General features: G+C 47.2%; 1 protein-coding gene across 1 annotated transcript in view; it reads right to left on the minus strand.

Annotated features, from left to right (window-relative positions):
* Positions 1 to 398: 398 nt before the first annotated feature.
* Positions 399 to 15,315, minus strand: part of LOC142590578 (uncharacterized) — a 44,408-nt gene continuing 29,491 nt past the window's right edge. The window contains exons 3-4 of the mRNA XM_075702907.1: positions 1,155 to 1,241; positions 399 to 605 (exon numbers count right to left, since the gene is read on the minus strand). Of these exons, the coding sequence (XP_075559022.1) occupies positions 399 to 605; positions 1,155 to 1,241 (294 nt within the window). The remainder of the gene's footprint in view (positions 606 to 1,154; positions 1,242 to 15,315) is intronic.

A 15,315-nucleotide genomic window follows, 5' to 3' on the forward strand; every position in this document is an offset into this window, starting at 1 on the left:
GGGGCCGGGATTTAACTCAGTATCTCCGTACAGTATGAGCAAGCACACATAACACACACTTTTGCCAATAGAGATGATAATATTTGGGGTTTTACGTGCCAAAACCACTTTCTGATTATGAGGCACGCCGTAGTGGAGGACTCCGGAAATTTTGACCACCTGGGGTTCTTTAACGTGCACCTAAATCTAAGCACACGGGTGTTTTCGCATTTCGCCAATAGAGATGCACTGTTGGGGCACGGCAAGACCACGATAATCACTCTTCATTTTGTTACAGTAATCACTAACCTGCATGAAGCAGAAGAATGGCTTATAAATCCACATGATTGTTGATGGACCGCCGTACCCACTGGAATTGCGCAGCTGGGGTCGATGCTTTTTAAGGCAGCGCGCCGAAGTCACGTGACGACCAGGTGGCTCCTCTGATAGAGTTCTTGAGACAGCGAAGGGACGTCGCCACGAAGGCTGTGATGCGGCACCAGGGGCACCGGTGAAGCAGTTGTGATCCGGGGGCACACCTGACAGCTCGACAGATCCGGCTTGTGCAGTCCCGCGCTAGCTGCATGCAGTTGCAGAATTGATGCGGTGAAACCAATATTGTACACCTGCATGAAGCAGAAGAATGGCTTATAGATCTACATGCTAGTTGATTGTCCGCGGTGCCCACTGGAATTGCGCAGCTGGGGTCGATGCTTTTTAAGGCAGCGAGCCGAAGTCACGTGACGACCATGTGGCTCCTCTGATAGAGTATCTTAAGACAGCGAAGGGGCGTCGCCACGAAGGCTGTGATGCGGCACCAGGGGCACCGGTGAAGCAGTTGTGATCCGGGGGCACACCTGACAGCTCGACAGATCCGGCTTGTGCAGTCCCGCGCTAGCTGCATGCAGTTGCAGAATTGATGCGGTGAAACCAATATTGTACACCTGCATGAAGCAGAAGAATGGCTTATAGATCTACATGCTCGTTGATTGTCCGCGGTGCCCACTGGAATTGCGCAGCTGGGGTCGATGCTTTTTAAGGCAGCGAGCCGAAGTCACGTGACGACCATGTGGCTCCTCTGATAGAGTATCTTAAAACAGCGAAGGGGCGTCGCCACGAAGGCTGTGATGCGGCACCAGGGGCACCGATGAAGCAGTTGTGATCCGGGGGCGCACCTGACAGCTCGACAGATACGGCTTGTGCAGTCCCGCGCTGTCTGTATGCAGTTGCGGAATTGATGCGGCGAGATCAATATTGTACGCCTGCATGAAGCAGAAGAATGGCTTATAAATCCACATGCTTGTTTATGGTCCGCCGTGCCCACTGAGTTCACATTTGAATTTGGCTTTATTATGCTTGGGAAAGAACTCTCAAGGAACTAAAGGGTGCGTACGCACATAACAGTGAGTATGAATTTCTGGACGCTTTATTCCGTAATATTGCAGATTCCCATACGCGGCTGCTATTGGCTAAAAGCTGACATCAATCAAGAAGGGTGTTTGGATCAGTCCCGCTGTTCCCACTGTTGCTGTGCATATTTAACGATGCACTTTAATAAACAGGCTAAAGTAAGCGAAAATCTGTCTTCGAATTTCGATGATAATTACGGACTTCCGGAAGAAGCCGACTATCGTCTGCTCACGCTCGGCCGCGGCCGCTCGCGTAGCAATTACACTCTGGCCATCCTGCTTATCGGTGTCGTAGCCGTCGGGTCACGCTAATTTTGACTAGTTTTGAACGCTCAAGTAGCCTCGAAACACGCGAAACTTTAGGCCTGACCACTAGCACGCTTCACAGCGAGCGCTCCCTCCTGGCCGCTCTTGGTTGGACGCCTGGGCAGACTTAATGAGAGCGCTTCAGAATGCGCAAGTTCGGTGTGGCGACTATCCGTCGGTCAAACTGGTGCAGGACAAAGCCCGTCAGCGCCACGTCGCACAGCCAGACATGCGTATATGAGCGCGAGCGCGCGCTCCTGCCTTGTCGCTCACAAAGCAAACGCTGCTGTTGCATGCAGGGTTGCCAGATAGCCCCAACAAAAATAGCCAATGATCTCCAAATGTAGCGAAAAACATCTTTAAACCGCTTGATGATGTTCTGCAGGTGTCTTATAGATGGTGTCCAAATCGCACCGCGTATTTCCGTCTCAAAGATTACCTCCGGCGCATAAAACCACCACAACACTGGCCTCAAGGTCTCCGTAAAGTATTCTAGTGAGAGCTGCCACTCAGACGTGGATTTGGACACTACTTATAGTTACAATGAGCCGAAGGATTTCTTTCCCGATTTACAAGTGACGTTATAGGTATTTACTGAGCCACGTTCTGAGCTAACTTTATTCACGCCTCGCTTTACCCGATACATTTTTCTGTAAGAGTCGGACAAAATATTGCCAACTCTAACCTTGAGGATCAGCTTCAGCTGGTCACGATCAAGTGGCCAAGAGGCGGCCCGAGCTCAAGGCATTTTGGAATAGGGATGCTTTTGCTAAGCTTGATTCATAAAATAAACATTATATTTTTCGCACGCTCTGTCTCTTTCTCTCTTAATTTTGTATTTTTTACTCGAAAGCAGCTCGACGTTAATTTAGCAAATGCTGCCGCTTGGAGACACACTGAATTCTGGAAAATACTTGAAACTTTGTCGCACTGTACTGGTGCGAAGAAGCGGCAGTTGTGACTGCAATTCGCCTTTGAGTGGGAACAAACAGAACGACCTGCATGCTGGCCTATAACTGAAGGGGTGAATTAAACTTTATAGTTTTAATTCCTACCTGGATTACGGCGCGGGCAATAACACAGGTGGTATTAGTATCCAAAAGAATTGAACTGCGCAATACTTAGACAGGGATTCGCTGGCAAGATTCGTGCGATATATAAAAACGTGTACGTAAATTTCTTTGGATGCAGGCACGAATACGCGTGTTGCCAAATTTCCGAGGGGGGTTGTCTACCTTACTTTCAGTGGGACTTGGAAAACAAAAAGAAATATAATTCCACTAGGAAACGCACAAAATTGATTTATATGCGTCGCGCACAGCTGTCGTGAAGTTAAGCACAAGGTAAACCCCTTTGTCTAACAAATAAGAATAGAAAGTCGGTAGAATACTACATATACATTTGCAAATTTTCGGGAACTCTTTGCCCAACGGCCCCTCCGATATGTGCAAAAATAATAAAATGTGGACGTAGTAACAGTACGACAAGTATATGTTATGTATATCGAACGCAGTTTTCTTTTCTCATCACAGCTGGAAAATATATTACAGTGCATCACAGCAAAATACAATGTAATAACTACAAGCAAAACGAGAACAAGGTGAAAGCAGGAGCCAGCATTTCGGCAAGTGGGCTTGTCTCCTTGAAGGCGACATATGCTTTCCTCGCCACAATATATATAGGTATGGTTTAATTAGTCCTACGTGTTACAAGGAAAGCAGAGGGCGCTCACTTTGTTCCTGCATCTTCCGCCGGGAGAAATGATGGAAACTCAAGACGATGAGCAAGACGAACACAAGATGAAAGCAGGAGCTTACATTTCGACAAGTGGACTTTTTCAATGTAATTACTAGTAAGACGAACAAAGAGGAATTGCAATGATCAGAAAGTACGTACATATAAAAAGTAAGCCATGATCGCAATTACTCCTACGCCCATAGTTGATAAGGACAAAAATTGTCGATGAGTTTGTCGATGAGACAAAAACTGATGAGTTTGCCTGCCAACCTGAGGTTGGCAAGGCAATCACTCACCGACATTGGTGAGCAATCGTCTTACCATCTTCACTGTGGACGAACATCTTTGTTCGTATGTTTACAGAACTTATCAATGCAATAATCTGCTACGTTCAAGAAGTACCATGAAACAATCGCAACTTTCACGTAATATAAATCTGCTTCACTAAAACAAACAACGAAAAAAAGGGATTGCGTAGAGTCCCAGTTGATAGTTCTCACACCGGGGATTTACGCAAACGGATTAAAGATACAATCTAGCCCCGTTTGAATTACGTTCCACTGCAACTTGGGCCATATAGAACAGCAGAGTTGAATTGCGACAGAAACTGTTCAGCTTGCTCAAAATCTTTGCAGGAGTCCCCACTCTCTTCCAGACTAAACTTAACGTGAAGGAGAACTTGCAGTGTCTCATTCGATATGAGGTTCCTCAAATCATTCTTTGTCAACGAAACTTGGCTGAACACGTGTTTGACGGCTGTATTCGAAAGAGGTAGTGCAAGTAGAGACAAAGCAAGCTCAGCCTACTCGGGGTATTTGAATTGAATTGGATTTATTGATAGGAAAGACAGAGAGGTCGACCTGAGCTAGTGCGCTCTAGTCTGCTACTCTGCACAGGGCAAGAGGGAAGGGGAGTGTAAGTGCTGGGATGGATGATGATGATAAGAGAAGTGGTGAGTGCTTATGTACCTAAGACAGTTGTCTTGCTAGAGCCGCTCGTCGAGCTTGGTGTCCTGCAGAAGCTTCAACAATGCTTTTGTTGCACGTATTGAAATTGCAGTTTCGGGCCATGGGCCGAGGATAGCTTCCTCCGACAGTGGTTGCCTGCCAACGCTGGCTAAGAAACTTTCTAACGTCCTTCTCTCCAGCATATATGCTGGGCAGTCGTACAGTAGGTGTTGCAGTGTTTCAGGCGTCTGGCAGTGATCACAATCAGGGCTGTTCGATTGGCCGATGAGGTGCGCGTAGCGACGGGTGAAAGCAACGCCGAGCCGAATCCTGTGTAGCAATGATGTTTTGCTCCGTGTAAGCTTCGGGGGCAAACAGAATTTACCGTCAGGGTCAATCATATGTATACGTCTGTGAATGTTGTCATAGTGGGCTCTGTAAGCTTTTGTAAGGTCCTGCATGAGTGCCTCGGGGAATATTTATCGTTTAAGGCGACTTGCGGATTATTTTCGTAAAATTACTGGGTGAATAAATATCGCAGTGATTTGCGGGAGAACCAAGCAATAGGCTTCGGGGAAACCCTTGATAAACATTTAAGGACCACAGGCGAAAATGGCTTGCACACGACATGCGTGAGCATACTTGAGCTGTTGTGTAAGTTTGGTGTATAGCAGACGGCACGGAACACGTATTCGACAGCTGTCAGCGCCACCGTTTTTCTTACTGATGAACGCGTGAACCGGCAGCAGATGGCATCGAAATCAGGGCAAAAAGAAGAGAGCTTAGCGCTGGAAGGACGTATAAACATGGTTGCCATGGCATAACGCCGTCCTCCAAACGCCGGAATTGCCTAGATACACAGCCTTCGAGATTGCCGACATACCTTTTTAGCAGCAGTGATCTTTCGGTTTTCATAAACCGGCGTTCCTGAATTTTGACAATGTTCACGTGGTCCTCGGGACTCTGAAGTTCTTAAGACAAAAATAGCCTAAATATAGCCATATAGCCAACTCGGAATTTTTGACGGACCAACCCGCATAAAAAGTCGCCCAATTTGGGCATCAATAGCCCAATCTGGCGAGCCTGGTAGCACGCAGCTTCGGTCTGCTGCGTAGCGTGTATACTGCGACCGCTGCGGGCTGCCGCGACGAGTCCGCTGGCTGAGCGCAGTGTTGCTTGTTGAGGACAACAGCATTTGGCTAAAGCTTGGCGCGTCGCAGTCTCCAATATGGGAGGCAGTGGCGTCTACGTGAACGTCTAAAATCAGATCTGAACGGCGCGCCACGGTGACGTTCGGTAGGCGGAGCGTTGTGGGCATACCCCGCTCCGCCATAGCCTTCGCAGTGCAAGGCATTGGGGAAGGAGCGGAAGCACTGCGAAAGGCGCCTTTGATATCCAATAACTCCGATTCTGCTGAACACATCGAAGTACTTTTTGCAGCGAAGTATTTCTGAAATATCTAACTTGGAATGCGTTTCTCCACATCGATAAAAAGAAGTTGAGGAGTGCTTTAATGTCGCTGCGCTATGAAATATTAGTTGAAAATAAGTACAGCTGCAAACTAATGTGGGGATTGGCTATGGAGGCCGAAAGAAACGTGTGTCTGACAACGCTGCTTTAATGTCATCATGTGCAGTAGAGGGATGTTTTGTTTCGCCTGGCAATATCTAAATTACTTAAGAGATCGCCCAAGTTGAACGTTATATTGAGCTGAAAATATCGCAATAAGTGCAACATTACAATGGGATTCCCTTCTAGACACAGAGAGGGACGTTTTTAACTGTCAAGAGAGTTAGTCCAGTGATATAGATAGATCGAAACTGTCATAAGCTTAGGGCGGATTTTCAACTTCGAATAGAATGAGGATGCACTAGCGGCGTCTTAACCAAGCAAGGATAGGTTGCGTTTGCAAGGTGAAGTTTCGCAATAGAAATATCGTAGTTTCGCCCTAGAGGCGACGCATTAATTGCGATAGCGAATTAGTAGACAGCGATAGGAAGTAAGGGTAGTAGTTTTGTCGTCCTTATAAACTTGTACGCATTCGCTTATTAACTAAATTAACAAACATGGTGTCAACAGTCTATTTTTACAGAAACTGATCGTATGAATAGGCCGCAAGCGCAACTGATGATTACGAGGCCACGGCAATTGCTATCGTAATCGCAGATGCGCCGCCGTCCGCCACCAGAGCATTCTCGCCTTTTATGTAGGCTTTCAACAGCAAAAACGCGGAGAGCTTCAAGGGTAATTAAACGCTATTTATCGTCATATCGCGCGTCTTCATTTGCTCCACCCGTTTATCAGACAAGTTACCTTAGGAAAGGTTGCAGCCAAGGTCGTTGTCTCGACCTCATGTTGCTTACCGCCTGTTAATAAATCCTGCCCATCATTTGGATGTTCCTCATAGCGCTTTTACAGATATTGCATTGAATGTTTTGGGCTTAAAACATATGTTCAGGTTGGTTGAACAGTATTCGCAAATAATGGCTGAAGCTCACAATAGAGTTGGTTCCGTATGAATAAGGAATGAGCAGACATGAATTAAAATCTCTCTCCCTCTCTTTCTCTCTCTCTCTCTCTCTCTGTCTCTCTCTCTCTCTCTCTCTCTCTCTCTCTCTCTCTATATATATATATATATATATATATATATATATATATATATATATATATATATATATATATATATATATAACATTCAATAAAGCAAGAAAGACAAACGTTATGGCATATGTTTTACTGATGTTTCGGCCGGAGGTCCGAGGAAGGCCGGTTAGCTGCATCATATGGGAGGATAATTTAGCTTATAAGAAACAGAAATAGGAACCTTAATGTTTCATAGCACTAATAAAATATCAACAACGTTTTTTTTAGCTTTCAGTGGGTAGCAGGGAAAGCAAGAAAGAAACCTAGACAAAAATTACTCTCAATACGCATGGACTGTTCGCTTAAAAGACCCACTGACTACACAGCGACGAACTTCATCCGCTGTAACTAACATACAAACAGGCTAAAAACACAAGAAAACACGAAAACACTGGTACAGGTAGCTATTGGTCAGCTGAAGGGGCAGATTTCCCAATGCACCCCTGGGAACGACAAAAAAAGCTTTGAACCACAAGACACTTTCTCATTTACCGCTTTCGGAACCACGGTTGTTGCTTTACCCGTATAGCAGCGACAGCACCTGTGTATGTGTGATAATTCAGAAAAAGCTCGGCTTGATTGAAAGGGGAGTGAATGAAACAAACAAGGGGTGCGAGGAGAGACCGGACTCGGCGCCAGCTCTCCAGGGTTGGCGGCCGAGATCTCCACTCTCTCCATTCTTACGACGAGCCTTAGCTCTTCGCCCCCTTCGCCCTCCCTTCATCCTTTTCACCTTTCACTGCTGCTCTCTTTCGGGCTGGCCGAGCAACACCCGGTCTTGTTGCGCCAGCTGTTTCCTTAAACGGGTAGGTCTCCGCGTTTCCCGAAAGGCTGTCAGGGAAATAAGGTATCGGGAGAGGCGATGGTGGGGCCGGGTTACGTTATGGCGTGCGCTCGGCTATTTGGCCGAAGGGTGGACGGAAAATGTGCGGCCAGCGTTCCAGCCGTCTCCTCCCACTGAGCCGCCACGCATCACCTTGCTTCCGGAGCCGGCTGGAGCGGATCGGCGAAAGGGGAGACGCTACAGCGAGTGGAGGAGGCCCTTTGTCGCGCTGGCTGCATTGGCCAGGCCGACCCTTTGTGCGAAGCCCGGTGCTTGGGCCAGAACAGAGACGGCCAGTCGGCGACGAGCCGCCGGCCGTCGCATCGCGGACATCCAAAACGTGTGTGCTCCTGCAGGGAATCGCGCGGAAAACTCGAGCGCGAGTTGCTTCGGCTGCGGACACCACTTCAGCTGCCAGTTAGCAACTTTTGCAGGCGATCGTTTAGCGTTATCTTAACATAAATGTTTTTGTGTGTGTGTGTTTTCTCCTTTCTATCTCTCTCCTCTTTCGGTCCTTATTTTTTCTTTATTGCGATAGCAATTATATGGACACTCCAGGAACATTTTTGTCGCCGCGATGTTCCGTTTAATGACGACGGGCGATAACACCGTGGCCGCGCGGCGTATGCTGTATGTGCGAGTGTCACAGCACCTGTGAAAATAGCGACCTAGCATTTTTTGCTGTCGCGTGACTGTTGACAAATCAAGGGCCCTGCAAAATCGATGCCAACAATGTCGAACGGGTTTCTCTTTGTCACTCTGTCAGCTGGAAGTGGTGCTACTGGTTCCGTAGCTGGAGGGCAACTTTGTTTGTGACAGACGAGGCACTGCATGATAACTTTCTTTACGGCCTGACGTCCTCGGATAATCCAATACAGTTCTCGCAGGTATGCTAGAGCATCGCGTACGCCCGTGTGCAGCATTCTCAAGTGTTCCTTCCGTATGAGCAATGACGTGAGGCGATGATTGCCAGGGAGAACGATGGGATGCTTAGTCTCTTCGTTGTTATCACTGAATTTCAAGGGTCCACCAAGTCGCATGAGTCCCTCTTTGTCGAAGTACGGTTTGAAAGACTAAACAGGAGAGCCCTTGTGAAGCGGTCTACGATTCTTCAGGTTTGAAATGTCGTCGCTGAATGCATCTTTTTGAGCTTTAGCCAACCATTATATTTCGGCGCCGATTACTGCTTCAGCTCGTAGTGGGTCGATCGTCTTTCCTTCTTTTTTGTGGCAGTTGTCCACAAAGCGGCGGACCCACGCGGTTACTCGCACGACTCTTCTGAATGAACTGTAATTCTCAACATTGAGAATTGCCATGAATGACGATGATACCATGGGCATCACCGTGACCTTTCGCTCTTCCATTTGGTAGTCCCCAACCTTCGAGCTCGGCTCACTTATCTTTGGCCAACGCATGTCATCCTCCTGAAGCCAACGGGGTCCTTTCCACCACATTTCGCTTTCCTGCAGGGCCGATGGGAGAATGCCGCGGGTGATTAGGTCAGCGGGGTTGTCTGAACCTGGGCAGTGTTTCCAATCCCTGGGATCTGTCAGCGCTTGCAACTCTGAGACTCTATTTGCCACGAAGGACTTCCATCTGGCAGCGTTTCCCCTGATCCAGTACATAGCTACTGTAGAGTCAGTCCAGAGTATGGTAGCAACGTTCTTCAGATCCAAGGCCTTGGCAACATCGAGGCATAGTCGCGCGCCAACAAGGGCTCCAATCAGCTCCAATCGGGGTAGCGAGAGGCGTTTCAAAGATGCTACTTTTGATTTGGCTATGACCAAGCTGACATTTATTAGTCCGAACGGAGACTTGGTCATGATATATGCGACAGCACCATAGGCCTTCGGGCTTGCTTCACGGAGAACGTGCACCACTTTCTCCGTATCATCGTTTCTAAAGTCTGCCGCTATCAGTCTTGGAATAGACACTGCTTCAATGCATGGAAGCTCCTTACACCAGCAGTTCCACTCAGGCTGCAATGTTTCAGGCAAGGGATCGTCCCACCCAATTCCCAACTCCCACAACTTCTGGAACATTACCTTTACGCATAATGTTGCGGCAGCAATAAATCCAAAAGGCTCGAAAATTCTTGCCGAGACCTGCAGCACAAATCTCTTGTTGTTGGCTCTTGCGGAGAGGAAGTCAATGAGTGAAGTTAGGTTGTATTCAAAGTGGTCAGTCTGGCATTCCAACCTACTCCCAATACCTTTCTAGCTGCAGCATGTCCAGCATCAGCATTCGTTCTCTCCACATTGCCATTCTCTAAGAAGTTGACGAGATCGCGGTCGTTTGACATCCAGTTGTGTAGCCGCATGCCTGCTTGAGACAATATATCTCTTGATTCCTGACACAAGACTTTACCCTTGTCAAGGCTGTGAACCCCAGTTACAACGTCGTCCACGTAAAGATGCTTGCGAAGGATACTCGCAGTTTCAGCATACAGTTCCGGCAGGCCTTCAAGGTGATGTTGCAACGTTGCACCCAAGAGAAATGGGCTCGACATGACACCGAACGGCACGCGAGTCATCCGATAGGTCACCACAGCTGGAAGTTCTTCCCCTTTCTTTGGCGTCATAGCGTACCAGAGGAACTGCACAGCGTTTCGATCGCCCTCTGAGAGAAATTTGGAGAAAGGCCTTTTCAATATCCGCAACGATGGCAATGTTGTAAGTGCGGAATTGTTCAGCAGATCAATGAGCTCTGGGTTTAGGTTTGGGCCACTTTCCAAAACATTATTCAGTGAGAGGCGATTTCTGCCACTTGATGATGCATCGAATACTAGCCGCAGTTTTGTCGTCTGGCTTTCATGAGGAACAACTGCTTGATGTGGCATATAGTACACCGGATCTTCCGACATGCCGTAATTCTTGCTGGCTGGCTCTGCATAACCCTCTTCTATGTAGTCTCTTACGCAGGCGTCGTATTCCCTTAATCAACGAATCTCCTTCCAAGAGGCGCGTTGTTTGTGCTTTAAGACGCCTTGCTGCGCACTCGTAGTTGTCGCCAAGCTCGTAAACCATCGAATTACAAGGGAACGTCACCTTATAGCGGCCATTCTCAAAGTTGATGGTTTCTTTATAGTGCTGAAGGACCGCGTCCTCGTGACGAACTGGCTCATGTTCCTTGATACCGATGTGCTCGAGCTCCCAGAAATACTTTAGCTGTGCTGATATTTCCTTGTCAATTTTTTCAGTCACTCCTATCCGCATCACGCCAGTAGCCGAGGAGCAGACTCCTGTTGACTTCCTTGTGCCGACCTCACCTTGGACTGTCCATCCGAATACAGTCTCCACTGCCATCAATTGGGAGCTGAGACGCTTAGTGGATCCCGTGACAATTTCCCAGTAATGATTCAGCGCCTATCAAAAAGTCAATATTTTCACTTTCGCCGCCTTGCGAGGCGTCTGCGACTTGGAAGTGAAATCTTGAAAGTTGAAGTAGAACAGAATTTGAAGGAGTAGCCATGATATCTCCACAGATGCAAGGAACTTCCAGCGCTTCCACTCGCACCCCTTTTCCGTCGTACTGGCTTCTGAGCGACAGCTCCACACGACGCGTTTTTGTGCGTGTTATGGCTGATTGCTCACCAAAGGCAAATATTTTAAGCTCCTCTTCCCACAGAACTTTTAACTGCAGCTTTTCGGATATGTTACGATGGATGAAGGTTCGCTGACTGCCACCATCGAGGAGAAGCCTGACAAGTGTACGTTCATGTGGACCCTCTGCCCAAGCTCGCGCTGTCCTTAGGAGAAACTGCTGCTCTCCAGTGCACATCAAGTTATATCCCGTGCCTAATGAGGACTTCAACACCGTGGCTTGCTCAATCACCGGTGACAAAGATGCATCCCCTTCATCAGTGTTGAGGTGTCTTCTAAAGTCAGGGTCGCATATTGTCGTTAAGTGTCTGCCCTTGCAATGCGCACACCTGAGCCACTTAGCTTTACGGCATTCTCTTGCCGCGTGCCCCCTTGTTGTGCACCCGAAACACCAATTGTCACGCTTCAGTACCTCTCTCTTATCCGCCACAGACTTCTTTGCGTTTCAGTTGCCAGTCTCATGGTCGTTCGAATTACAAAATAGACATCCTGTGCTGTACTTGACCGTGGTGTGCAGCTGCAGTAGGCACGTTCGCCGCTTTAATGTTGCTGTTGCGACTTTCCTTTACCAATTCGGCACTGCTGTCTCTCGGAGCTTCGGCCCGCTGTATGATCTCCCGCGTCGCAACCTCTTTTCTCAAAAAACGCAGGAGCTCCTCCAGCTCACTTCCCTCGTTCGTAGCCTCGTTTTTTCGTTGGTATTCCAGACGAAGGTCGGCAGGCACCGCTTTCTTTACTACGGTGAGTAACAAAGTTCCATAAGTGCCAACACTCACGCATAAACAAGTGAGGCTGCGTACACCTGTCTCTACTTCGTCGACGAGGCTGCGTAGTTCACCAAGATTCCGTGAGTCACGCACTGGCTTGATGTTAAGTAGCCGTGACATGTGGTCTTCTATAATTACTTCCTTTCTTCCGAACCTCTCCTTTAATAGCGAGAGAGCAACATCGTAGTTGCCTTCCAACAAGTCAAGTCCTGCTATCGCAGTCGTTGCGTTTCCTGCCAAGTAGCTGTTGCGGTACTTGAATTTGTCTACGTTTGAGAGGTTCTGGTTAGCGTTGATAGTCGACTCCAATTGACTCCAGAAAGCTTGCCACTTTCGAAGCTGTCCATTGAATTTGTTGATTTCGAGCTGTGGCAGCTATACGGTGGGGCGTATTTGCGAATCGTTTGCGATGGACTCTCTTTGATCTGAGGAGTTTAATGTGCGATCTGATGAAGCATTTGAGCAGCTGAAGTCTCGTAGCATGCGTTGTACCTTTGTTTTCACCAGGCTGATCTTTTCTCTGTACATTTCGGATCATCAACTTCCTGTTCGAAAGCTTCATCTTCACCGCCCTTTTCTATCTTCCGATCTAGCTCTTTCAGTTAGTCCTCTTTAAGAGAAAGAATATTTACCTTTCCTTCAAGCTGCCCGACTGATGCACTGCCATCCATGGTGGATACTTCGTTGAGCAGCTTGGTTGTAATGTTACCACGGCCCGTTTTCGCTTGATTCTGTCAATAACCATCTTTTGACGTCACTGTTCCCGGGTTTCGGCACCAAAATGTTGTGGAATAAGAGACGGAGAACTTTTAACTTATGGAACAATGACAGACGTCCGTTCGCTTCGAGCGCATCAAGAAGACTCATTTATTTTTCACTAGAAGGTATGGGAAAGGGGAGAGAGCAGAGAGAAGGGGAAAGTCATAATACACGGTGCCAAAGAGGCATTCTTGCACCAGGCACGTGCGAGAGCCCGCTCCACACTTGGAAGGCACCACCGCACCACCGGTCGCTGTTCTCAGATCGCGCCCGCCATAAGACACGTAGTTTGAGGGGTATCAATTGTCCGGCGCATCTGAGAGGGAGTCCTCCTTGCCACATCGTCGGCGGCCCCAGCGCGCGGGAGGGGGAGGAAGGGGCGCTTTGGCTCCAGAATGGAGGATATACAACATAGATCCCACGTCCTGTGAAAATCGATGTTACGCGAAGCATATCGCAGGTACCTGCACCCTTAAAGAAATATCGTAGTGGTTAATACCTAGCGTCACACCTTTTGCTATCTCAGGATAAGTGCAGTTGGTTATCTCTCAATTTAGTAACATTAGTTACTAAACAAGGTAGTCGCTGTTGTTAGTGTGTCTCAGCAGCCGATTCCGAACGCACTTAGCAGGACTGGATTAAACGTACGTTTCAATTCTTTAACAAATATACCAGACTCGCTCTGGAATATGCCACAGGTGGTTCAATGCATGCAACAGAAGAGCGCATCAGATTTTGCTAGCTGCGTTTTGAAATGGCTTCTCTTGGTACCCATTCTGTCACCCTAAAGATCGGATGGTTATCTAATCTGTGGATTACATGACCTGCCCAGCGCTATTTTTTTTCTCTTAATGTCAATTAGAACATCGGCTATACCCGTTTGCTCTCTCATCCAATCCGCTCTCTTTCTGCCTCTTAACGTTATGCCTACTATTCTTCGTTCTATCGCTCTTTGCGCGTTCGTTAATTTGTTCTCAAGCTTCTTTGTCATTCTCCAAGTCTCTGTCACATATGTCAACACCGGTAAAATTCACTGATTGTATACTTTCCTTTTCAATGATATCGGTAAGCTCCCAGTCAGGAGCTCACGATGTCTGCCGTATGCAATCCAGCCGATTTTTATTCTTCTGTGAATTTCCTTCTCATGCTCAGGATTCCCTGTGATTAGTTGACCTAGGTAAACGTACTCCTTCACAGACTCTAGAGGCTGATTGCGATCCTGAAATCTTGTTCCCTTGCCGGATTAATTATCATTACCTTTGTCTTCTGCATATTAATCTTCAAACCCACTCTTACACTCTCCCTATTAAGGTCCTCAATAATTTGTTGTAACTCGTCCGCAGTGTTGCTGAATAGAACAATGTCATGTGCAAACTGAACGTTGCTGAGGTATTCGCCGTCGATCCTTACTCCTAAACTTTCCCAGTTTGATAGCTTGAATACTTCTTCCAAGAACGCAAGGAATAGCATTGGAGATATTGTGTCTCCTTGTCTGACCCCTTTCTTTATAGGTATCTTCGTAGTTTTCATGTTTAGAATTAAGGTGGCTGTGGAATCTCTGTATATATTTTCTAGGGTATTTACGTAAGCCGTCTGTACTGCTTCATTACGCAATGCCTCTATGACTGCTGGTATCTCTACTGAATCAAATGTTTTTTCGTAATCTATGAAAGCCATAGGAGAGACTTATTGTGCTCTGTGGATTTCTCGATAACCTGATTAATGACATGGATGTTATCCATTGTAGAGTATCCCTTCCTGAAGCCAGCGAGTTCCCTTGGTTGACTAAAGTCCAGTGTTGCCCTTATTCTATTGGAGATTATTTCGGGAAATATTTTATATAATACTGGGAGTAAGCTAATGGGCCTATAATTTTTGAGTTATTTAACGTCTCCCTTTTTGTGGATTAGTATAATGTTTGCATTCTTCCAGTTTTTTGGGACACTTGCAGTCGATAGACACTTCATATAGAGAGCCGCCAGTTTTCCTGGCTATATGTCTCCTCCATCTTTGATGAAATCGACTGTTATTCCATCCTGTCCTGCCACTTTTCCCCGTTTCATGCCTTGCAAGGCCCTTCTGACCTCATGTCTAGTTATAGGAGGAGTTTCTGCATCCTGTTCATTATTATTTCGAATTGTGTACTCCTGAGTCATCTGCGTACTGTACAGGCCAGTATAGAATTCTTCCGCTGCTTTCATTATACCTTCGAGAGTGCTGATGATATTACCCTGTTTATCTTTCAGTGTATACATCTCGGTTTATCCTATGCCAAGTTTCCTTCTCACTGATTTCAGGCTGCGTCCATATTTTACGGCTTCTTCAGTCGTTCTCACGTTATAA

The sequence above is a fragment of the Dermacentor variabilis genome, chromosome 1 (genome assembly GCF_050947875.1).
Source record: "Dermacentor variabilis isolate Ectoservices chromosome 1, ASM5094787v1, whole genome shotgun sequence".
In the NCBI taxonomy this organism is placed as follows: domain Eukaryota; kingdom Metazoa; phylum Arthropoda; class Arachnida; order Ixodida; family Ixodidae; genus Dermacentor; species Dermacentor variabilis.